Source organism: Periophthalmus magnuspinnatus, chromosome 21 (assembly GCF_009829125.3).
Source record: "Periophthalmus magnuspinnatus isolate fPerMag1 chromosome 21, fPerMag1.2.pri, whole genome shotgun sequence".
In the NCBI taxonomy this organism is placed as follows: domain Eukaryota; kingdom Metazoa; phylum Chordata; class Actinopteri; order Gobiiformes; family Gobiidae; genus Periophthalmus; species Periophthalmus magnuspinnatus.
This window is the reverse complement of record NC_047146.1, coordinates 3,309,468-3,333,924: the sequence shown is the minus strand read 5'-3', so window position 1 is coordinate 3,333,924 and position 24,457 is coordinate 3,309,468. Positions and strand designations below refer to the sequence as shown.

At 44.3% G+C, this 24,457-nt stretch overlaps 1 protein-coding gene across 1 annotated transcript in view; it reads right to left on the bottom strand.

The window, feature by feature from the left end:
- Window positions 1-4,237: 4,237 nt before the first annotated feature.
- The window catches only part of odad2 (outer dynein arm docking complex subunit 2), a 33,197-nt gene continuing 12,977 nt past the window's right edge, over window positions 4,238-24,457 (bottom strand). Inside the window, exons 10-21 of the mRNA XM_055230704.1 lie at window positions 24,246-24,392; window positions 15,242-15,451; window positions 12,722-12,955; window positions 11,710-11,820; window positions 11,280-11,434; window positions 10,079-10,259; window positions 9,051-9,112; window positions 8,746-8,860; window positions 6,932-7,009; window positions 6,318-6,431; window positions 5,629-5,850; window positions 4,238-4,354 (exon numbers count right to left, since the gene is read on the bottom strand). Of these exons, the coding sequence (XP_055086679.1) occupies window positions 4,238-4,354; window positions 5,629-5,850; window positions 6,318-6,431; window positions 6,932-7,009; window positions 8,746-8,860; window positions 9,051-9,112; window positions 10,079-10,259; window positions 11,280-11,434; window positions 11,710-11,820; window positions 12,722-12,955; window positions 15,242-15,451; window positions 24,246-24,392 (1,746 nt within the window). The remainder of the gene's footprint in view (window positions 4,355-5,628; window positions 5,851-6,317; window positions 6,432-6,931; window positions 7,010-8,745; window positions 8,861-9,050; window positions 9,113-10,078; window positions 10,260-11,279; window positions 11,435-11,709; window positions 11,821-12,721; window positions 12,956-15,241; window positions 15,452-24,245; window positions 24,393-24,457) is intronic.

Here is a 24,457-nt window from a genome sequence, read left to right as displayed (position 1 = left end):
TATTTATTTTTTTAAATGACCTAATTAAAATTGTGCTGTTTCCAAATCGATTTTATGAACTTGTTTCAAACTCAACTCACCGTAAAATTCAGTACAATCAAAGAGAACCAGCTTTGCCTCTGACGCAACAACTCTGAAATATGCAACGTCTGAATGAAACAGCCATAGTCGCAGTTTAAAAGTGCATTCAAACCGATAATTGTAAAACTTTATTGTTAAAATTCTAAACGATTCTATCCTCTCACTTTGATATTTGTGATTTAAACTGTGCGTTTGGAGAAAAATATGAAATTATGTTTTTGTGTTTTTTGTTTTTGAGGTTTTGTAAAAATAAAATGAACTTGTGTCTGGATCTGTGAGTCTGAGTTTGTCCTGGACTCAACACTTTGATTTAGAAAGAAGGAAAAAGGCTCAGAGCTGTTTATTAGTTTAGTCCTACTGGGCCTGGTTTAGTCCTCATTTAGTCCTGCTGTAGTCCTGGTTCAGTCCTAGTTCAGTCCTTGTTTAGTGCTTGTTAAGTCCTGGTTTAGTCCTGGTTCAGTCCTGGTTAAGTCCTTATTTAGTCCTGGTTTAGTCCTGGTTTAATCCTTCCGTCTCTTGTTTAGTCTTCATAATATTTTTGTGCACAAACATAAATCTGTCTCTGTCTTGTGTTTATGTTTAACCTGTAAAAATAGAAACTTTTACTGCACCTAATTTAAAAATGACGTAACCGAGAGCAACAGAGTGTGTGTGTGCACAAACACAACAGAGTGTGTGTCCGCACAAACACAACAGAGTGTGTGTCTGCACAAACACAACAGAGTGTGTGTGTCTGCACAAACACAACAGAGTGTGTGTGTCTGCACAAACACAACAGAGTGTGTGTCCGCACAAACACAACAGAGTGTGTGTCTGCACAAACACAACAGAGTGTGTGTCTGCACAAACACAACAGAGTGTGTGTCCGCACAAACACAACAGAGTGTGTGTCCGCGCAAACACAACAGAGTGTGTGTCTGCACAAACACAACAGAGTGTGTGTCCGCGCAAACACAACAGAGTGTGTGTCCGCGCAAACACAACAGAGTGTGTGTCCGCACAAACACAACACAACAGAGTGTGTGTCTGCACAAACACAACAGAGTGTGTGTGTCTGCACAAACACAACACAACAGAGTGTGTGTCCGCACAAACACAACAGAGTGTGTGTCCGCACAAACACAACAGAGTGTGTGTCTGCACAAACACAACTGTCATGTGAACGCACAAATCAGGAACTAACCAGAGTTTTATCATTTAGGAATTTCACTGTCCTTAAAAAAGAAACTATTACTGAGGTTTAAGGTTAAGGTGATTTTAATGTCACTGTGGGGAAATGTGTCCTCTGCATTTGACCCGTCCTTCAGTGTCTCCTCCTGCCCTCTCTCTGCTCTCATCTCTTTTCCATCTCTCCTCCTGTCCCTTTCACTTCCTCTTTTCTCCTCCTCCTCCTCCCTCTCTCTCTTCACCTCAGGAGCTCAGCCAGAGGCAAACTCTGCTCGTTTAGCCCTAACACACGACCTTCTATCACAACAGCACATCAATCTCTTTCTCTCCTCCTTAACTCTCTCTGCTCCTTTCTCTTTTCCCTTTTTCTTCTCTCCTCCTTTTTTCTCCTCCTCCTCCTCCTTTCTCTCTTTCCTCCTCTCCTCACTTCAGGAGCTGAGGCCAGAGGCAAATTCTCCTCATTTAAACCTGACACAAGACCTCGCACATGAGTAACAGCACATCACACCTCCCTCTCTCTTTGCTCCCTCTCTTTGCTCCTTCTCTCTTCTCCCTCTCTCCTCCTCCTCCCTCACTCTCTTTTCACTTCAGGGTCTCAGCCAAAGTCAAACTCTCCTCATTTAGACTCAAGACGTGACCTTCTATCCTCACACACCTCGCACATCACACCTCCTCTTCCTCCCTCTCACTTCCTCCTCATTATCTCTCTCTCTCTCTTCCTCTTCTCCTTTCCACCTCCTCATCCCCCTCTCCCTGACATTATATATCGTGACCCATTTTGTGATCCATGTCTGTGTGTAGAATTTGTACGGAAGCCCTGAGTGGCAAGTGAGGAAAAAAAAAATAAAAAAGAATCCATTTTCTCAGTTTTCTTTTTTCTTCGGTGTGAGTTTGGAGTCCGTGAAAAAGACAAGAAAAAGAAAAAAAACAAACAACACATTTAAGCTGTTGGTGCAAAAAAAAAAAAAAAAAAAAGACCACAAGCTCAGCCCAGAGGGAAAAACAATTTAGAAATAAAGACAAAAAAATAAACTTCATTGAGGCTCCATTTTCTGTTAAAGCTGATGATCTGAAAAAAAACTCACCTTTATCATCTTAATTTGAAGTACAAATACTTAATAATGTCAGTAAACTGCAGTATTTCATTACTGCGTGAAACTGTATGCAACTGGGGAAATTACAGTGTTGCAACGGAAAAGTCAAGAACAGCAGGAAATAAATAAACGACTAGAAACGAACTAAACAGGAGGGATTATGTAGAATCTTTGGGCTTTTGAAATACCTCCTCTTTAATACCCCACAGAAGTAAATACCTCCTCTTTAATACCCCACAGAAGTAAATACCTCCTCTTTAATACCCCACAGAAGTAAATACCTCCTCTTTAATACCCCACAGAAGTTAATACCTCCTCTTTAATACCCCGCAGAAGTAAATACCTCCTCTTTAATACCCCACAGAAGTAAATACCTCCTCTTTAATACCCCGTAGAAGTAAATACCTCCTCTTTAATACCACACAGAAGTAAATACCTCCTCTTTAATACCCCGTAGAAGTAAATACCTCCTCTTTAATACCCCGTAGAAGTAAATACCTCCTCTTTAATACCCCACAGAAGTAAATACCTCCTCTTTAATACCCCGCAGAAGTAAATACCTCCTCTTTAATACCCCGCAGAAGTAAATACCTCCTCTTTAATACCCCACAGAAGTAAATACCTCCTCTTTAATACCCCACAGAAGTAAATACCTCCTCTTTAATACCCCGTAGAAGTAAATACCTCCTCTTTAATACCACACAGAAGTAAATACCTCCTCTTTAATACCCCGTAGAAGTAAATACCTCCTCTTTAATACCCCGTAGAAGTAAATACCTCCTCTTTAATACCCCACAGAAGTAAATACCTCCTCTTTAATACCCCGCAGAAGTAAATACCTCCTCTTTAATACCCCGCAGAAGTAAATACCTCCTCTTTAATACCCCGCAGAAGTAAATACCTCCTCTTTAACAACAAACATAAAATCTAACACCACAGACTAAAGCTACAGTTTTACGCAGCATCACTTTTTACTCACAAAATTCCAACTGAGGTTTGGTTCAAAAAAGTTCTTTTTTTTTTTTGTCCTGTGACCAAATGGGGCCAAGGAGAAACAAATGATCCTAAATTTGTAAAGTCCGGAGGTGTACGCTCATGAAAAATAACAGAAGGAAACAGGTCGGAGGATAATCCCGGAGGAGGAGTCTACGCTCTCCTCTGTGAAGACACAAACAGACTCCAGGAACAGTCTACTTTTAACAGAGCAACTCATTTTTTGGACAGCAGTGAGGAGGGAGGTAAAGCCAGATGCCCTCCCATGTGATACTTGGTGGTATTACCTCTGCTTAACCCAGTACTATCCTCGTATCATTGGGCAAGACACCAGCTGACGTAAATATTTATGTTCTTTATTCTCAGTTTCAGCCTGACGGTCTGGCTCTGCTGTAGCTGCAGATCACACGAGCAAGAAGTGGATTTTTTTTCATTTCACCGATGAAGAAAACTCAAATTTGTAGAGTGAAGTCAGTGCGGAGCAGTGGGCGTGTGCTGAGGAGGTTAAAACAGGCCGATCGGCGAAATGATTAAAGATCGCTCAACGTGCATGAATCACTCCAAATACAAAGTTGTGGTGAGTAAATGGTGACAGGGACATTTATAATATTTTTAAAAGCTCTGGAAAGTCAATTTTGCAGAATATCTCTCATTTAAACTGTAGTTAAACTCTTAGGACTGAAATATAAGCTCTTGGTTAAGACAACACAGGAGTTTATTAAGACGTTTTACATAGAATAAGTTTAAGTGAAGGAAAAAGACCAGACAGTACTTTTGTGGGATTCAAATGTCACTTCTTGGGACTTTATCCAAACCAGTTTAAGACCGGGTCCAGACCGGGTCCAGAGCGGGTCCAGAGCGGGTCCAGAGCGGGTCCAGAGTGGGTCCAGAGCGGGTCCAGATTAGTTGTTCCATTTGCTGAACTTGTTGGCGTTGGCGAGCATCCGGATGTTTCTGACGCAGCCGGCCGCCATGAACGCCACGTCCTCGTCCTCGTGTCCCATCAGCTCCAGGAGAGGCTACAACACAGAGAGGGTTCACTTTGTGTCAGATGCCCTCCCATCCTCATATATCCCTGTCAAATGTCTCTAGTTAATCTGCAGATGTTGTGGTGTGTCAGATGCCCTCCCAGATGTGAAACAACATCAGGGAAAACATTTGTGGATTTGACTTTGAATATTTCTTATAAAAACAACACAAAGGAGACAGAACTCAACATTCTCCTGTAAAATCCTTTGGGGTGAATGTTGTGTTCTTTTGAAAACATCATTTTTCTGCAGACACTTGATCCTTGGCTCCTCCGGGGGGACCCTCTGGGAGCGCCCTCAGTCCCCCCAGAGCCCTGCACCTCTCTGGGGAAGTCTCCTCGTGTCTCCTTGAGAAACAGCAGCAGCTTGTGTTTTTTCCAAACACACATTCTGACTATTTGACAGCAGAGGAGGTGACATATACAGTACACTGGCTTTTTCTGTGATTTAGAAAACCAAACATCTACATTATACATTTTGGGACGTGTTAATTGCACTGAAAAACATCTCCACAAACCTGAAATGAACTGATTTAAAGATTTAAAGGCCACAGCAAAGCAGCAAATGTGAAATAAAAATCATTTTGTTGTTTGAAATACGTCCACATCTTTGTCTCTAAAAACAGTGGCACTTTGACACAATCAGAGATGGACAGAGAACATGGACCTTCATAAAACTGCTAAAAGCTTTTATCCAGTCCACTCAATTCAATTTCCTTTTGCTAAAGACGGATAAACTCACATCTTCAATCTCAAGGGGAGAGAAGCCAAACAGAAGAGGCACAAACCTCGTCTAATTTTATGATGTGGGTTTGAGCCTCTGACTTCACTTTATCTGACATCACTATCCACGACTGTACAACCAAATCACACAGATCCCACTAAAGCAACTTGTCCAGAGTACCTTGCTGGTGTTTTTTTGTGCCTCACCTCGACCACACTATTACATTTTTCAGGAGTACCTCGGTGGAGTTTTTTGTGTCCATGCCTTTTTCTGGAATACAAAGCTGTAGGTTCGGTTGCTCACTCACCACATTCAAATGCATTTGTGAGGAGTACCTAGCAGTGGGTTTGGCTTCTTACCTGAACCCCTCTGGCTGAATGCATTCGTCAGGAGTACCTCGCTGACGGTTTACTGCACTAGACCTGGCCCACCCATTTGAATATATTTGCTGGGAGTACCTGGCCATGGGGTTTGGTGGCTTACCTGTTTTAGCCTGTCTGAATGTATTTATAGAGTACCTAGCTGCAGGTTTGGTCGCTCACCTGGACCACCCCGTTGGAGTGCAGGCTGATGCAGTTGTCCACGTCCTTGGACAGCTGGTACAGGGCCACCACGGTCGTCTCGTGCACGCCGCTGTCCTTGGACTTCACGTATCTGACCAGAGGGGGCACTGCTCCGGCCTTCCCGAACGCCGCGCGGTTCTGGCCCCACATGCAGCAGTACGCGACGGCCTCCGCTAGGTGGCGCCGCAGCAGGTCATCGGTCTACGGCAAGAAAATCAGGTCAAAAGTTAACCGATGGAAATGTGACGCAGAGGGAAACAGTGTCCAACGCCAAAATACACTATGTAACTTTACTGTAAAATGCTGATTTGTCTTATTACATAAACAAGGCCACAGCTAATGATTATTGTGCTAAAGTTATTTGATGAGAACCATGTGGAAACAATGGCCTATGACTCCTGTTTCTCTAGAATCAACATCACCAGGAGACACTTTAAGTCCCTCATGGAGCTGTGGACAGGCTAAATGTGTTTAAGAGCGAGCGCGACAGGAGATATTGATCTGTTTTAGGAAGAAAGACCAAAATCTGAACAAACCACAGGCTTTTTCTGACAGAGGACTGACCGTAGACCTCTCCTTTAAAAAGACCCAGAGCCGATCACTGACCACTAGACATGACAGAGAGTCAATCATTCAGATTTCTAGAGTTAGCTTAAGCGGCGGCTCACGGTGCTGGTGAGGTTGGCCAGCAGGGGCACCACTCCGTAGTCCGTCAGCAGAGCCACGTTCTCCTCTTTGTCCTCGGTGATTTTAGCGATGACAGCGCAGATACTGGCCAGGACCTGCACCGGGGAGACACGTGCAGAGGGATGAGGGACGCCAAAACACAAGAGCATGGCCATTTCACAATAACAATAATAATAATAATGCACTTTTTGATGCTGTACTATGCTGCTGTATTATTCATTCAGTTCACACTCAGACCCCGTTTAGCCTCTGAGATTTGACCAGATCAGGCTTTGAAAAGAAGGTTTGGCCACAGAAAAATAAATATATCACTCAAGTAAAAGAGTAAAAGTACAGAGTAGTTGTAAGTAACTGTAAGAGGATGAGCGTGACATCTGAACAGTAGGACCTGTACCTCTTAGTTTCTAGTATTTTCTTGATTTAGAGTCAGTTTTACTTTCATCAAACTCTTTCTCCTTTGAGTTAGAACTTATTTAGAATTTCTAAACACAGTTCAGCCCTATTTTAAATGTCTATCCCTGATTTGGTCCTTTACAGACTTGGTTTAGATCTTTTTTTTAAAAGTTGCAGTTGGTGTGAAAGGCTTGCGTTTTACCTCATTGTCTGTGGACTTGAGCAGTTTGATGAGGAGCTGAAATCCTCCAATGAGACGCCGCATGGACTCGCCCACGTCCTGAGACAGAGACACAGAGACACAGAAACACAGCACTGAACAAACACACGTGTGGATATGAACACGGAACACACTGCTCTGACTCTCTGTGCGCTGAGAGGCCCATTTTAGAGCCACTAAACCTCAGTGTACAGGACACATTTTCAGATTAAATTGATGGGATAACACCTGTGATTGATATTATTTGTTTTTTTTACATCAGTCCAGTGTCAGTTTGAGATGGAAAATTAAAGGGCCCATATTACGCTGTTTTCTGATCTATGTTATAATGTTGTTTCCTCATCAAAAACAGACCTGGAGTTGTGTTTGTTTCATTCACGCACGTTTAACACACGAACCCTGCATTTTCTTTTCTCAAACGCTCTGTTCCACCTTGTGATGTCATCATGTGGTAATACAGGACGTGCTTCACTGTGTTTTTAAACTCCACACACCTTCACTGGAATAATTTGGATAACTTCAGCACCTGGAATTGCCGATCTCAGCAGAACAAAGGATAAAAGGAGCGGTTAAGCTGAAAACTACCACACTTCATGACATCACAAGGTGGAACAGAGCATTTTGAGCTTTGGAGATGTAGACAGACTTATAATCCATGTGTGAATGAAACAAAACACAACATTATAACGAGGTTTAAATCTCACAGGACTCAATTTATCACAACGTTTGACCTTTATAAATGGCTGAAAATACAGGAAGTAGTGCACATTTTAAAACATATGGATTTCAATTTGATATAACTGAACATTCATATAAATCAGATGGAAAGTTTAATCACTTATTTACCAAAATAAAGGAGTTGTCATATGTTTTTGTGAAATAATTGTGCAAATTAGCAGAGTTTTGTCCGTTGTTTACAGGACGATTGCAACAGCAAAACTGTCAAACTGGGAAAACTGGGCTCTCAAATTGAACATAATGATGAGTAACTTCACTTTAGTGGACTGCGTGGTCTGTCCTGCCATATGCACTTTTAATCAGAGGCTTATGTAAAGCAGCAGTGGTATAGGCAGTAGAGATGTCCACCCACTAATCCTAAGGTTGTCGGTTTGATCCCTGTTATTGGCGTTGGTCCTGACACTTCTCCCACTTTTCCCGTTCGACTGTGTGTGTGACTGGAGGACGTCCTGGCTGTAGGTGGTCCACTGAATTTATTCATCTGTTTTCACTTTGGCAGTTAAAATGTGACTATTTTATTATTATTTTTCGGTTACATAAGTTTTCAGTTATAACAAAACAGGAACATAAGTGGGAAGAGCACGGCCACAGTTTAAAATAATCATCCAGCGTTGGTTTACAGAATTAAATCTTTTTTAAAAATTGCACAAAATTTCCTCTTGTGAGCCTCAAGTCATGTTCTAATACTGTTACATCCTCAAAAACAGACCTGGAGTTGTGTTTTGTTTCATTCACACATGTTTGAGTCACACTTTATTATTAGTCTGTTACATCTCCAAAGCTCAAAACGCTCTGTTCCACTTTGTGACGTCATCGAGTGGTCGTTTTAAAGTTAACAGCTCCTTTTTCTTCTTTAGTTTAGCAGAGATTGGCAATTCTTGAGCTGAAATGATCCAAATGATTCTGGTGACGGTGTGTGGAGTTTAAAAACACAGTAGAGCACTTCCTGTATCACCACATGACACTGCGAGGTATTTGAGAGAAGAACTCATTATTATATTACTATTGTTATGAGAGTACCTTGCCGTTGTGTATGATGTTACGCTGCCTGTGAGTACCTTGCCGTTGTGTATGATGGGACACAGGGCCCAGGCGGCGCTCGACTGCACCTCAGGACTGGGGTTCTTCAGGAGGGACCAGACCAGACGCAGCCCGTCCAGCTGGTCAATGATTCTGTTCAGGAGAAGGTCATTTTCACCTTTATTTACACGTTTATATCACCACTTTTCTACTTTCAATCGTTTTAAGAGAAGGTTGTTTTTGCTCCTTTTATTTCATCTGGCATAAACTCTTTTGTTGTATAAATAAATGGACTGGATTAAAAACGTCTGACTTGTGTTATGTCTGTGGATAAAACACTCACGCCATGTTCTTCATGTCGGTGGCGCAGATTCCCAAAGCTCTGGTCACATTCACCAGCAGAGCCTGTGGTCAGAGCGACAGTTACACATGAGGATTTGATTTATTTTATAATTAAGCGGCAAAAATCATCGGTCTCCCTCCTCCCGGTCTGTCACGACTCGTATATAACACAGGACCACACTCGCCCACTGCGCCGGTACTTTACTCTACTGCGCCGGTACTTTACTCCACTGCGCCGGTACTTTACTCCACTGCGCCGGTACTTTACTCCACTGCGCCGGTACTTTACCCCACTGCGCCGGTACTTTACTCTACTGCACCGGCGCTTTACTCTACTGCGCCGGTACTTTACTCTACTGCGCCGGCGCTTTACTCCACTGCGCCGGTACTTTACTCTACTGCGCCGGTACTTTACTCTACTGCGCCGGCGCTTTACTCTACTGCGCCGGCACTTTACTCTACTGCGCCGGTACTTTACTCTACTGCCTTTAGGTCGACGACACAGGACTCTCAGACGTAATAAAGCACATTTCAAAAATAGTTTCATACCCACAGTCGTTATTAACCTGAACAATGTATAAACCACGAAACTCTGATTATTATGACGCACTTTTATAATGTCATTTACTCCGGTGTATGTGATGTGTTTGTGTGGTATTGTGTGTAAATGGCGTTTTTCCCTGTGTGAACGTGACTGTGAAGACAAATTCCCCCTCGTGGACAATAAAGTAACTAACTAACTAACTAATTAAGATAAACAGACATTTTCACACTAGAATAAACATGTATCCGTTCTGATCACACGCTGCATGAGCTTCTCCTGCTGCTGCTCTTTTAAGGACCTTACACTTACTTTATCATAGCTTATATTTACTGTTATTAGCCTTTAGTTGAGGCTGTGTCGAAGCAAGTTCCTCGTTTCACTGACAAACACAGTAAAATGTATTCTGATTCTGAGCTCGTTCTTTCTTTCCTGGCTCTGCTAAAGCCTCACGTCCTGCCGTACTTCAGACGGCGTGAGCTCCAGACCTGGTTCCTCCCCGTCAGCAGTCGCACCAGCTTCTCTATCCCTCCGCTCTGCCCGATCACGCCTCTGTTCGTCGGGATCTGGGCGAACTCTCCGAGAGCCGCCACCACGTTCACCAGGACCTCCTCCGGCTGCTCCGACGTCAGGGACACCAGCTTCTCCAACACGCGGAACTCCTGGAATCTACAACCGCACAACCGCAGAAGAAGAACTCAGAACATACAAATATAAAAATAGGTTTTGGGCATCAACCATCTGAGTGTGCTATGCAATTTTTATTTTATTTTATTTTTCAGGTTATTTTTGGTTTATTTTTGCAGCTCTTTAAAGATATTGGTGTTTTTTTTTATTTGATTTGACAAAACACAGATTTATTTACTCAGATGTATAATACGTTTTCAATGAACTTACCAAACATGGATTTCAGTTTTAGTATTTAGCATGAGACAAGACACGGAACTGGGTCGACAACAACGAGACAAGACCAGATTCTGACATAATGGTGCAAAAAAAAAAGGACAAAAACTGTGCAGTTCAGTTCACAATTTTGGTCTAAAAATTTGTACTGTATCGTTTCTGCTGGAGCGAATCAAACCTGAGACTTTCTAGACATAAAATAAGACCGCTGTATACTCGTAAGAATATACAGAGTGATTATGAGGGGAGTATGATACTTTACAGTAACAAAAAAAAATGTATGTCTATGGAAGAATGTTCAGCAGTTACCATGGTGACACAGTGCACACAGCCCGATACGTTTTTAGATGAACACAAAATGAATTTAAACAACACACTTTCAGGAGGCTGTGATCAACACGAGCGTTCATGGTCCTGCTCAGGTGTTTGATTTTACACGAAAAAAATTGAGAGTGACCAACTGAAAAAACTGTTGGCTAACGCTAACGCTAATGCTAGCTTGTGACCGTAATGTTATTTGAAGAGAGGCTTGTTTGACTGTACAAATCAGCTCACCTGTTGTAGCTCCGGCTAAATCAGTCCTTGAAACAAAGCTCGGTTTAATAATAACTCAAGTAAAAGGGCGTGAGACAGAGCAGTGCCCTCAGTTAGCTTCACCTCCCCCGCCTCAGCTAAAAGGTATCAATAAGTGACGGATGTGTGTCCCTGTTACTGCGAGGAGTTTAGTCTTGCTGGTGACTGTTGGATGTTCTTGCGTGTTCCTCGGAGCGGTGAAGCGAGTCTTACTTGGTGACGTTCTTCTGGCTGAGGGAGCATTTCCAGATAGCTCCGGTGGCGGCGGCTAACAGCTGTTTGTTCTCAGGTTTGCTGAGCAGCAGAGCCAGACGCTGTGGGCCTTTGTACTGGTGAATCAGGTCTCGAGTCTTCTCATCCTCTGCGCACTAAGCAAAAACACATCATCTCATGCGACAAGTTTGTTTTGGTTTTGATCATTATATTAATTAAAGAGCTGGACATGTTTTTTCTAGTTTATTCATTTGACAGTGTTTTTAATTTTACTTCCTGGTTGGACATGGGACAGATCTAAGTACGTGACATTTGTAGAGGTAATTCCAACTGTTACCTAGCAACAATAATATAAACAAGCGCTAAAACTAAACTAAAACTTATATGTGAGTTTTGTGTTTCAGACAGAGCTTTAGTGGCAGAATCAGACCTTGAAAATGGCGCTGGCCGAGTGCATCTGCAGCTCCTCGTTTTCACTGCTCAGGTTTTTCACCAGGTCCTTGATCATTCCTTCGCTTCGGATTGCATTTCTGTAGCTCTCCTGTAGGGGGCAAAATGAGAGTCAGTGCAAAGAACAATATTTAATGTCCGTCTGTACGTTCCGCACCGTAAGAGCTTAGAAAGATATTATTCATTTGTTCTCCACACTTGGTGGCGGGGAGCTACTTCTGAAGTCACAGCTGCCCTGGGACACACTGACAGGCACATGGCAGCCAATCTGGTCCGATGGGCTCTCCAACCATGACCAGTTGTTACTCACCCCAGGCATTTCTGTGGAGTTGTGTCTTGCCCAAGGACATGGCAGTATGGAATGGCAGGATTGGGATTTGAATTGTCAACCATCTGGTTTTAAGATGAAGTTTTATAACCAGATCCACTCGCCCCATCCACCTGAGGCTTTATTTTCAAGCTCCTGACCAGTCGGTTATCCCGGTTTTGTACAGGCTTTTCCCAAGATACTCACAATACTTTACAATTAGGCCCAATATTTTCTGAGATTTGGTTCCAAAATGTACCGTGTTAATCTAGGATGTTTCAATCAGACAGGTTAAAAGTGAAAGTTTTTGCTTCATGTGGAGTTATGAACCAGGTCAAACATTTGCTTTATTAATTACAAATGGTTAAACTATGGCCAGTTAAGTAACATAAATCTGGCCTGTAAAATACTCTGTTCTGCTGTAAGTTCAGTTTATTTCAGTGTATTTTTGAGAAGCTCAAAACCACAACAGCCTCTTAGGATTTAACATTTAACTAACAGGAAGTAAAAAAATCAAACAGTAAAACAGACAATAACAGACAGATTAACCAACATTCACATAAAAGAAGCACATGGACAACTGTCCCAGAACATCCCCTGTCCTCAGAAACCTCCTTCTGCAGGAAAAACTCCCAAAAATGAAAACAGATGGAAAGAGAGAAACCTGCCACATGTCCCTCGTTACCTCAGAGGCACACTCCTGCAGCGTTCCGATGACCGGGATGAGCATGTTGACGTGGGGCGAGCGCAGCAGACGGCCTAACAGAGGGATGCCTCCTGCTTTCCGAATGGCCTCTTTGTTCCTGGAGCTCCGGCTGCAGCTCCACAGAGCCAGGGCCCCGCAGCGTGCGGCCTCCACATGAAGCTCCTCTCTGGGGGACAGGCTGCGAGAGTCTGGGGCGCAGTCCAGAAGTCTCACCTGCACAGGACAGAGTATGATACTTTAGACACAAGGTGCATAAGATACTAAATCTAATCAAAACTAGACTCATTTGAACAAGTATCAATGCTAAAAAAGTCCCAATCACGTACGACCATTTAATGTTAAAAATCACATTCTATTAGAATCTAGAATCTGTATTGAGTATCGAGTGTATTCCTTAGGTTCGATATCAAGTTTGAAATTTTAGTATCGTGACAACAATATGTAGGACAAACATATCAGTATTCCTCCTCCCCAAAGTCTGACAGAGTCTTGACTGTCAGCCTCTCCATTAAAAAGTTCCGAGCTGAATCTTTCGAGCTGGTTGCACCAGTTTCCAGTTTCATGAGGATTTGCAGGTTTCTTACACCAGATGCCCTTCCTGTTGCGTCTGCGAGTGAAGCGTCTGACACAAGGACACTAAGGCGAGGCTGTGTGTGGTTTCTCTGTGTGATATTATAGAAACACTACACAACTTTAATGAGATGTTCCCCACTCGCACATATGAATCCTGCCTGTGTCCTTGCCTCCAGGGTCTGTGCACTTCAGTCTGAGCGATTAGCCCTGGGCACAAAAACTAAACCACCTGCAAATAATGAGTCAAATATAAACTTCACTTAAAAAAATCTTTCAATTTAATGTGAGCTGTATTTTTTATAAAATACCTTTTGTAAATGAAGTGAATTTGGAAAGTGACACTTTGCAGCTGATGTCATCAACATTTCCTGGGGATGTGATGCTAACTGTAGGCACTGCTCTGTCTGAAGCTCTGTTACTCAAGTTAAGACTTTAACTTGAGTTTTGTTTTAACAAAATCTGACCGGTGAGCTGATTTGTGCTGTTAAACCCCCTCTCAAATCATATTCACAAGCTAGCTAGCATTAGCCAACAGTTTTTCAGTCACTCTGACCTTTTTGTTGAAAATTAAACACTTAAACAGGACCATGAACTCTCGTCCTGATCACAGCCTCATGATAATGTGCTGTTTAGATACATTTTTTCAGACTATTTTCAAACTTTTTTTCAGTGTTTGCTCATGTGTGCATTTTCTCACCCTGGTAACTAATAAACATTCTGCCATAGACGTTCATGTAGAACCCCCTCAGCCTGGTGTCACTGCAATATATCAACTGTCACAATAACACATCTTCATGTAACTACAGACGTAAGGAATCCAGTTATCTTATGTAAACTGTGAGCTGTAGTTTTACAGCTCATATGATCTGAAACAGTCTGAAGTGTCTGAAGTGTCTGAAGTGGGCGGGGGTGAGGTGGGGGTTGGGGGTCTAATGGATTAAATCCAGTTCAGTGGCAGATGTTTCTGCAGCTGTGTCCAGGTGAACAGAGAAGCCTGTGGGACTAGGCTCCTCTGCTCTGAAGGAACTCAAGGAGAAGGGAGATATAAATAGTCAACAAACTCTTGTCTGAATTTACAAAAAGGCTGAACTACCAAAAATATTAGTATTGAAACTGAAACTCTCAAACCAAAATCATACCTGGTGGAAAGGTTGAAGTGTCTTGCTTAAATTTTAATTGAAGCTATGACCTTCAAAGATTGATTAAATAAAACATATATAATACAGCTTTTGCATCATTGTTTTATCAGACTGCACATCATTCTGTGAAATGACTATTACTGTAAAATTATTAACACGTTGACACTTTGCAGTAACATCACACTTGTAAAAACACATGTATCTCTATGGCAGAATGTTCAGCAGTTACCATGGTGACACAATGCACACATTAGCAAACACTGACAAAAGTCAAGAAATGATTTAAACAACACATTTTTGGGAATCTGTGATCAATATTCGAGTTCATGGTCCAGTTTAAGTATCAGCAAAAAAGCGAGAGTGACTAACTGAAAATTTTTTGGCTAATGCTAGCTAGCTCGTAACTGTGATGTTATATGAGAGGGACGTGTTTAACAGGACAAAATCATCTGTTGTAGGTCCAGCTAAGTCAGTTCTTTATGATCAGATTGTGTTAAAACAAAGCTCAAATTAAAGCCCAACGTGAGCTTCAGACAGAGCAGAGCCTCCAGTTAGCACGCCCGGGGAATGTTGATGGCACCAGACGCAAAGTATCAATTGATCATATCAGAGATTAGATTAAAATGTGTTGGTCCTGGTTTAGTCTTTGTTAGTTTTGATAATCACACAGTTTAAGGAGTAAATGGAGAAAGGGGGATTTTAGTTTAATACAACAAAGTGATCAAATATCACATAAAACATAACATTTCCTCTCGCTGAGTCCTAAATGTAAAGCGTCCCCTCTCACCAGCTTGCCGATGCCCCCGCAGTGCCGCACCGTCCGTCTGGCCTTACGGAACTTGGCGACGTTGGCGAGGGTCTCCGCTGCCAGCGCCTGCAGCTCGGGAACCTGGATGTCCAACAGTGGCACCAGGCTCTGAACGCCTCGCATCCTCACCATGGACCTCTGGATCTGAGCACTGTGGCTGATCACGCGCAGGATTTTAAGAGAGCCCATCTGCGAGAACATCAGGCGCTTTGAACGGAGACGATACATGATAAATTTGGGGTTTTTTTTCAGTTTGGGCTCAAGCTTTAATGTGGAAAAAACAAAACTATCCACTCAGCACTGAGAGATGTTTTAATATTTCATGTATTTAATTTGCCTCCATAGATTTACAGTATATGAGACATTGTAATTTGCATCTACACACACCAAACTTTACAGATTGTACAAGGATTTTTTTTTAAATATCTAATTCCAAGTCTGATTTATGAAAGTTTTAACACCAAAAAATGAGGCGAAATTTCAATCTCAGTCAGATCTTGTTTACTCAAATACTAAATAGATATCGAAAAATCCCCTCTGTATATTTTGAAGTATCTAATATATCAACAAAAAGAAGCAAGAAATTTCTGTTTTGAAGATCCCAAAAATGGTCCTACTCCTCTACACTATGTAACCCGGGTGTTTTTCCGCTCCCCTTGGCCTTGGTGCACTGTCTCTTTAAATGGGGCGCCACACCACGGCTCGCGAGTGTTGTGGGTCTCGGGAGTGTCTGAGCTGCTGCAGATGCCTCCTGCTGTATGACGATGTGCTGAGAATGACTATTAAGCGGAACTGGCCAGGTTCCAGTATTGGATGGCGAGCTAGAAGGCCCCGAGCCTGGACATATTGAGTGCGCCCGTCCGCCGGTGCGGTAGGAGGCGCTGCAGCCACTCCCCACACACACCCACTTGCACACACGCACACTAACAACCTCCGCTGGTGGATTGTTTGAACTTTGCGAGTTTTGCACAGACTGAAACCCAGGTTCACCAAACTTGACGATCTGAACTCTTTGTGCGCCTAAGTGGATCTATGAACTCTTCTTTCACAGCAACGTGGATTTATGAACAATACTGCTTGCGCCCCTGACCTAAACCACTCTATAAATACATTGGACCCATTTTATTTTTGTTTTACATCACACACCTTGTAAATTATTGTACATAATGTCTTTGTCGATGGCACTTCTGTAAATAATCACAGCTGAGCTCAACTTGCACATCTGAGTCTGGTTTTCATTTAACACACCATCTTCCTCCGAGCGAACCTACATCTTCTGATACTAGCCCATTTCATTTTTCATATTGCTGCATTATACATGCTACATAAAAGTGGCGAGCTAGCCAGGAGACATTGGGCTGTGTTTAATGTACATTGTGCCTGTTGTTATTTGTGATTTTTTTTCAATATTTAGTTATTTTCATCCTTTGAAACCCACAAAGAAAAAAATGGATGTATTTTTGGAAAAGGGCATCAAAATTCCAAATGCTGTGTTGGTTGAGGGCATAACAGAGACAGTAGAGGATGAAATTATTGACTTCTTGAAACAATATGGTTCAATTAATAAGCATGTAGTTATTTCGGAACCTCAGTCTGAATTTGATTGCGCTCTTGCAGTTGAATTCACAAGCGGTGCTGCTTTGGAAGCTTTGCGTCCAATATTACCCTACACTTTTGTTACTGCTAAGAAGACCGATACTTGTCATATTTCTGAACTCTCTACGGTTTATACTGATCATGTTGCTAAAGCTACTACAAAATCGTACCTCTCTGATTTGCGAAACACTGCTAAACTCTCCGGTGTCGATTATACCGAAGTTCTTAAATCAATGATGACTCAGATTGGACTGTTCATCGCAGATCTTCATCCGACTGCTCCTGGTGAAGAAGAACCGGCCAATGCAGAGCCCAATGCACTGCCACCAGAGACGGAGCCATCTGCATCTGGGCCTAAGCTCAAACTTTCCAGTAGCGATATAAATCCGCCGGGGATCCAGCGATATGTGGTGGAACACATTATGAAGAACGAGGAGGGAGTAGTATATCAGCGGCTCAGAGCATTCTCAGGACGACTGCCCAGACCTAACCATGAGTCTGACTATGAGACCTGGAGGACAGGCGTGGACCTGATGATGAGCGATCCATCTGTGTCAGATCTCCAGCGCTCCAGGAGGATAGTGGAGAGTCTTCTTCCTCCCGCAGCAGATGTGGTGAAGCACCTGAGGTTTGATACAATGCCTGCAGAGTATTTGGATACTCTTGATTCTGCATACGGAACTGTTCAGGACGGAGACGAACTGTTTGCGAAGTTCATGGACACGGTTCAGGATGCTGGTGAGAAGGCTTCCGCTTATCTCCAACGGCTCCAGGTTGCCCTGAACTCTGCTCTGAAGAGGGGAGGAGTCATCGAGTCTGATATAAACCGACATTTGTTAAACCAGTTCTGTCGAGGATGCTGGGATAACGCCCTGATAGCTGAGCTCCAGCTTAAGCAGAAGAAGACTCAACCACCTCCTTTCGCACAGTTGCTACTCCTGTTACGCACAGAGGAGGATCGGGAAGCTGCTAAAACTGTGCGGATGAAGCAACATCTTGGGCCTGCACGCCAGAAAGCCACCGCCCACGCACAGCTGACTCGTCCTGACGCTGAAGGTGGAGACACTGTTGCTGCATTGACCAACTTTACTCAGCAACTGGCCGCTCAACTAGCTGATGTCCAGCGCCAGCTTGCAAAGTTAACATCTAGCCAGCCAAATGCTGCCTTCAAGCCTTCGCCATGCAGTAAGCAAGTCAAAGGGAAAGTCACTGTCCAGCCATCACGTCGACCTGCCTTCCCCCAGCCAAAGCCTCGTTACTGCTTCCGGTGTGGCGAAGATGGACATATCCGGCCTCAATGTGAAAATGAGCCAAATTCCGCTCTCGTTGCTCATAAGAGGAAACAGTTTGCCAGAAAACAAAACCCCTCCACCAGCCATTTAAACTAAGTCCGGTTCCTGTTGTGGGGCAGACAGGAGCCAAGGGGGATCAAATCCGTCCCAAGAAAGAGAAGACGACGACCGTTAAGTGTGCTGAGGCGTTACAGTCCAAGAAGAAGACTCCTATCCGTCTTCCAAAAGGACTGGTGGGCTCAAAGTGCTCCTCCGTCATCCATGTTGCAGGACAAAGTCACCATTGTCTCCTGGATACGGGCTCACAGGTGACTACAGTTCCAGTCTCATTTTATAATCAGATCCTTAGTGAACAACCAGTTAAGCCACTTTATAACTTACTTCAGGTGGAGGGGGCAGCCGGTCAGGCAGTGCCGTACCTGGGCTACGTCGAAATGATGATCACATTTCCTAAAGATTTTCTTGGAGCAGAGTTCAACATTCCAACCCTAGCTCTGGTTGTGCCGGATGCCCATTCTGATTGTCCTTCGCCAGTTTTGATCGGCATGAACACACTAGAATTACTATACGAGCAGTATCTCGCCAGTGATGTTCCCGACTTCCAGCCAGCTGCCCAAGGCTACTGTGCAGTCTTGAAGCTCCTGCAACTGAACCATCAGCAGAGCCAAGTGGGTTGTGTCGGAGCTGTGAGGTTGCAGAGCCAGACTCCAATTTTAGTCTCCGTTGGTCAAACTATCGTTTTGGAGGGCTTCGCCAAGATAGACATTCCATCTGCAGGCCAGTGGGCCGTGATTGAGCACCCCACCTCATCGCTACCTGGTGGACTGTGTGTTCAAAGTTGCCTTATTACGCTCCCAACCCGTGCCCCATACAAGGTCCCAGTTGTCATCCGGAATGAGTCTGACCACAATGCTATCATTCCCCCTATGAGTGTCATCGCAGACATTGCCACCTCTCCGACCATACTTACCCAGCAAACTGTAACCCACATGTCAACTCAAACAAAATCCCAGAGCAACACTTTAGACTTCAATTTTGGCAATTCCCCAATCCCAGCTGACTGGAAAGGGCGAATAACAGCTAAGCTCAACCAGATGCCTGAAGTGTTTTCTCTCCATGATCTGGATTTTGGCTGTACGGACCAAGTAAGGCATAGCATCAAGCTCCACGATGAAACACCTTTCAAGCAACGACCCAGGCCAATCCATCCTCGTGACATTGAAGCTGTTCGAAGCCATCTGCGAGACCTGCTCGAAGCTGGTGTTATCCGGGAGTCAGAGTCACCCTTTGCTTCCCCGATCGTGGTGGTCCGTAAGCGGAATGGAGATGTGAGGCTCTGCATTGATTATCGGAAGCTGAATTTACAAACGGTGAAAGACGCTTATGCCCTTCCGCACCTTGAGGAGTCCTTTTCTGCTCTAACTGGCTCCAAATGGTTTACAGTTTTAGATCTGAAGTCAGGGTATTACCAGATCCAAATGGACGAAGAAGACAAGACTAAAACCGCCTTTGTTACCCCGCTGGGTTTCTGGGAGTGGAATCGAATGCCGCAGGGGGTAACGAATGCCCCCAGTACCTTCCAGAGACTCATGGAGAAGTGTATGGGAGATTTAAATCTCAAAGAAGTCCTTGTGTTCCTCGACGATTTAATCATCTTCTCTGACACCTTAGAGGAACATGAAAAGCGGCTACTGCGAGTTCTCAACCGTCTCAAGGATTTTGGATTAAAGTTGTCACCCGAGAAATGTAAATTCTTGCAGACCAGTGTGCGTTACCTCGGTCATGTGGTGTCTGAGAAGGGTGTTGAAACTGACCCCGAGAAGATATCCTCACTCAAATCCTGGCCAGTTCCCCGAAACCTCAAGGAGTTGCGGTCCTTCCTTGGTTTCGCAGGATACTATCGGAGGTTCATCAAAGATTATGCTAAAATAGTAAAACCACTAAACACCCTTACTCGTGGCTATGCACCAGTCCGCCGGTCCGCCAAAAACAAAAATCCTGCGGTGAAGTATCCGGACCCGAAGCAGTCTTTTGGAGAGAAGTGGACTTCAGAGTGTTCCGCTGCTTTTAACATCGTGATTGAGAAGCTAACATCTGCTCCCGTGCTGGGGTTTGCTAATCCACAGTTGCCTTACATCCTGCACACGGATGCCAGCACAACCGGGTTGGGAGCCGTCCTCTATCAAGAACAAGATGGTCAGCTCCGAGTTATTGCCTATGCAAGTAGAGGCTTGTCGCAAAGTGAGTCTCGATATCCCGCTCACAAACTCGAGTTCCTCGCTTTAAAATGGAGTGTTACGGAAAAGTTCCATGACTACCTCTATGGAGCAACCTTCACCGTCGTCACGGACAACAATCCTCTCACTTATGTTCTTACATCTGCAAAGCTCGACGCCACCAGCCATCGATGGCTAGCTGCATTGTCCACATACTCATTCAAAATGCAATATCGAGCAGGCAAACACAATTATGATGCTGATGCTCTGTCTAGACGTTGCCATGCCGAAGTTCCTGATGACCTCCACTCAAGACAAGAGTGGGATGCTATTCACCACCTTGCAGAACAACTGTCCAATTCAAGTGAGGCTGCAGAGATTGCTCCTGATATTGTCAATGCCATCTGTCAGAGCAGTCTCATAAGGGCGTCCCAAAAGTCCGAGTCCCTTAAGTCCGACGTCACTCTGGTTGAGACTCTGACAGTCTCTGCTGAAGCCATTCCAGCAGGTTTTGCTGAAGAAGAGATGCACGGCTTACCTGTACTTCCCTCTTTGACACACAATGAGCTGAGGGAAGAACAGAGTGCCGATCCTGCGCTTCGGGAAGTAATCTACCACCTTAAGACCGGAGAAAAGATTCCTCCCACTCTTCGAGAAGAACTTCCTGAGCTTCCCTTGTTGCTACGAGAGTTGAGTCGGTTGGAGCTGGAGGATGGAGTCCTCTACAGGAGGAGACAGGAACAAGATAAAGTTGTTCTTCAGCTCGTTTTGCCTCCAGTCTTGCGTTCTACGGTCCTGAAGAGTCTCCACAATGATATGGGGCATATGGGCATAGAGCGGACGCTCGACCTGGTGCGGCAGCGATTCTTCTGGCCGAAGATGGCAGCCGATGTGGACAACTGCATCAAGACCTGTGGCCGGTGTGTACGCCGTAAAACTCCACCTGAAAGAGCCGCTCCTTTAGTGAACATTCAAACTACACGTCCATTGGAGCTACTATGTATGGATTTTCTATCATTGGAGCCGGATAGTAGCAATACAAAAGACATCCTAGTACTAACAGACCACTTTACAAAATTTGCTGTTGCTATTCCAACCACTAACCAGAAAGCAAAGACTGTGGCCAAGTGTTTATGGAATGATTTTATGGTCTATTACGGCATCCCTGAACGCTTGCATTCTGATCAAGGGCCAGATTTTGAATCAAGATTAATCAAAGAGCTCTGTGAGGTGGCTGGGATCCAGAAAACCCGTACAACTCCATACCATCCCAGGGGAAACCCTGTCGAGCGCTTCAATCGAACTCTTTTAGGCATGCTGGGAACGCTTGAGAACAAACAGAAGTCAAAGTGGAAGGATTATGTCAAGCCGCTCGTGCACGCCTATAATTGCACGAGAAACGAGGTCACGGGGTTCACACCATATGAGCTCCTGTTTGGTCGATCGCCCCGACTTCCCGTTGACTTGGCATTTGGCTTGCCGGTGCGAGAACCATTAACTTCCTCACACTCCCAGTATGTGAAGAGCCTAAAAGATCGCCTTCAAGAGAGTTACAAGCTGGCCTCCAAGAATGCCCAGAAATCCGGTCTAAAGAACAAAAAACGGTTTGATCAGCATGTAAAACCTGCAAGCTTATCGGTCGGTGACCGTGTCCTCGTCCGGAATGTCAGGATCAGGGGAAAACACAAATTGGAAGACAAGTGGGAACAGGATGTCTATGTTGTGGTGCAACGTGCCGGAGATCTCCCAGTCTATGTAGTAAGACCAGAGACTAGGGATGGACCTACCCGTACACTGCACCGTGACCTTCTTTTGCCGTGTGGGTTTCTGCCAACCTGCATTGACGCCACAGAACTTGCTCCTGTTCGCCGTCCGCATACCCGTAGCCAGAGTCGACAAGCCAACCTTGCTGATCCAACTCTTCTGGATGGGGAGGAAGAAGATGCAGAGTCTGTCGTCCTGGAGTGTTCTCCTCGACTCCCGATGACATTCAGTGTGGAAAGAGCCAGTGAACCTGAACAAATGCCAGAGACTAGTTCTCCTGAAAGTCTAACAACTGTTACTTCTACTGGTGACACCTTACCTGAAAGTGAAGGAGCCCAGTCAGCCACCATTGAAGATCCATCCCCAAGCTGCCGTGAACCCGAGGGCCCTGAGTTAGCAGTTGGAGATGTAAACCTACCTGAACCTGCCAACCTACCTGAACCTGCCAACTTACCTGAAGAAGAAGGAATACTCACCAATGTACCTGATAAACATCCACCTGATGCTGAAGTGCCTGTGGAAATTGGGACCCCTGAGACGGTCCAATCTGAGTCATCAGAGGGCGATGTAGGACCTAGGCGTTCAAGTCGTCATCGCCAGCCGCCTCAACGTCTCCAGTATTCAGCATTAGGGAACCCGCTTATATCAGTCGTTCAAACCCTTTTTCATAGTTTATCTAACGCTTATGCTGAGGCGCTTAGTCATGTACCTGCAGCAGACTCTATACTCTGAAAGTAAAGTCTGTAGTTCCCATGCAACGGGGACGAGCATGATTTAAAGGGGGGAGGGTGTAACCCGGGTGTTTTTCCGCTCCCCTTGGCCTTGGTGCACTGTCTCTTTAAATGGGGCGCCACACCACGGCTCGCGAGTGTTGTGGGTCTCGGGAGTGTCTGAGCTGCTGCAGATGCCTCCTGCTGTATGACGATGTGCTGAGAATGACTATTAAGCGGAACTGGCCAGGTTCCAGTATTGGATGGCGAGCTAGAAGGCCCCGAGCCTGGACATATTGAGTGCGCCCGTCCGCCGGTGCGGTAGGAGGCGCTGCAGCCACTCCCCACACACACCCACTTGCACACACGCACACTAACAACCTCCGCTGGTGGATTGTTTGAACTTTGCGAGTTTTGCACAGACTGAAACCCAGGTTCACCAAACTTGACGATCTGAACTCTTTGTGCGCCTAAGTGGATCTATGAACTCTTCTTTCACAGCAACGTGGATTTATGAACAATACTGCTTGCGCCCCTGACCTAAACCACTCTATAAATACATTGGACCCATTTTATTTTTGTTTTACATCACACACCTTGTAAATTATTGTACATAATGTCTTTGTCGATGGCACTTCTGTAAATAATCACAGCTGAGCTCAACTTGCACATCTGAGTCTGGTTTTCATTTAACACACCATCTTCCTCCGAGCGAACCTACATCTTCTGATACTAGCCCATTTCATTTTTCATATTGCTGCATTATACATGCTACAACTACAGCAGAGGTTTTCAAATTAGCCAAATTTTAGTTTATTTTACTGTGTCCTCTGCATTTGACCCATTCTTCACTGGTTATGCTCACATGCACAAAAATCTGCAACTATAATGTAAACAAGGGCCCAAATTTCATCTAAAATACAGAACAGTTATGATGTGACAACGCCAGCACCTTTATTTTGTAAAATGTTTAAACAGTCAGAGAAATGTGTCCTTATGTGTGAAGTGTCTCTGCATTTTAGATCGAATTTTCTGCGATTTTGCTTTAAAAACTCAGCGCAACTTCCTGTATTTTTCAAAATTTCTTAACAAAATGCTACTTAACAGATGTAAAAATCATGATAAATATTTCCCTCAGATACTATTCCACCAAATCAAGTCAGAATTAGAAAAATAAACGAATCTGTCAAATGCACCGAGGATCCTGGTCCGGAGTAACTGGAGGATTATCGTGCAGGTGTGTCTCCAAATAATGAGTTACTTAAGTACGCTCAAACAAATATGGCTGCTTGTAGATCAAATGTCTCGTGTTTATTATTTTTGAGTTCCTATGATTACATTGTGACCTGAAAATGACAGATGAACAGTTTAATGTTGTGTAGACGCTGCTGTCGGTGCCACTCACGATGCAGCGGCTCTCTCCGGTGTCCAGGATGTTGAGGAGCGCGTCCAGCCCCCCCAGGTCCCTGATGGACAGCTGGTACGTCTCCTGCTTTAGGTCCATGTCCCTCAGAGCGCACATGGTCAACAACGTCGCCGTCTGGTTGCCCTCCTGGAGACACGCGCACACAAACGCACACACACACGCAAACACACACACACGGAGACGTTTGGACA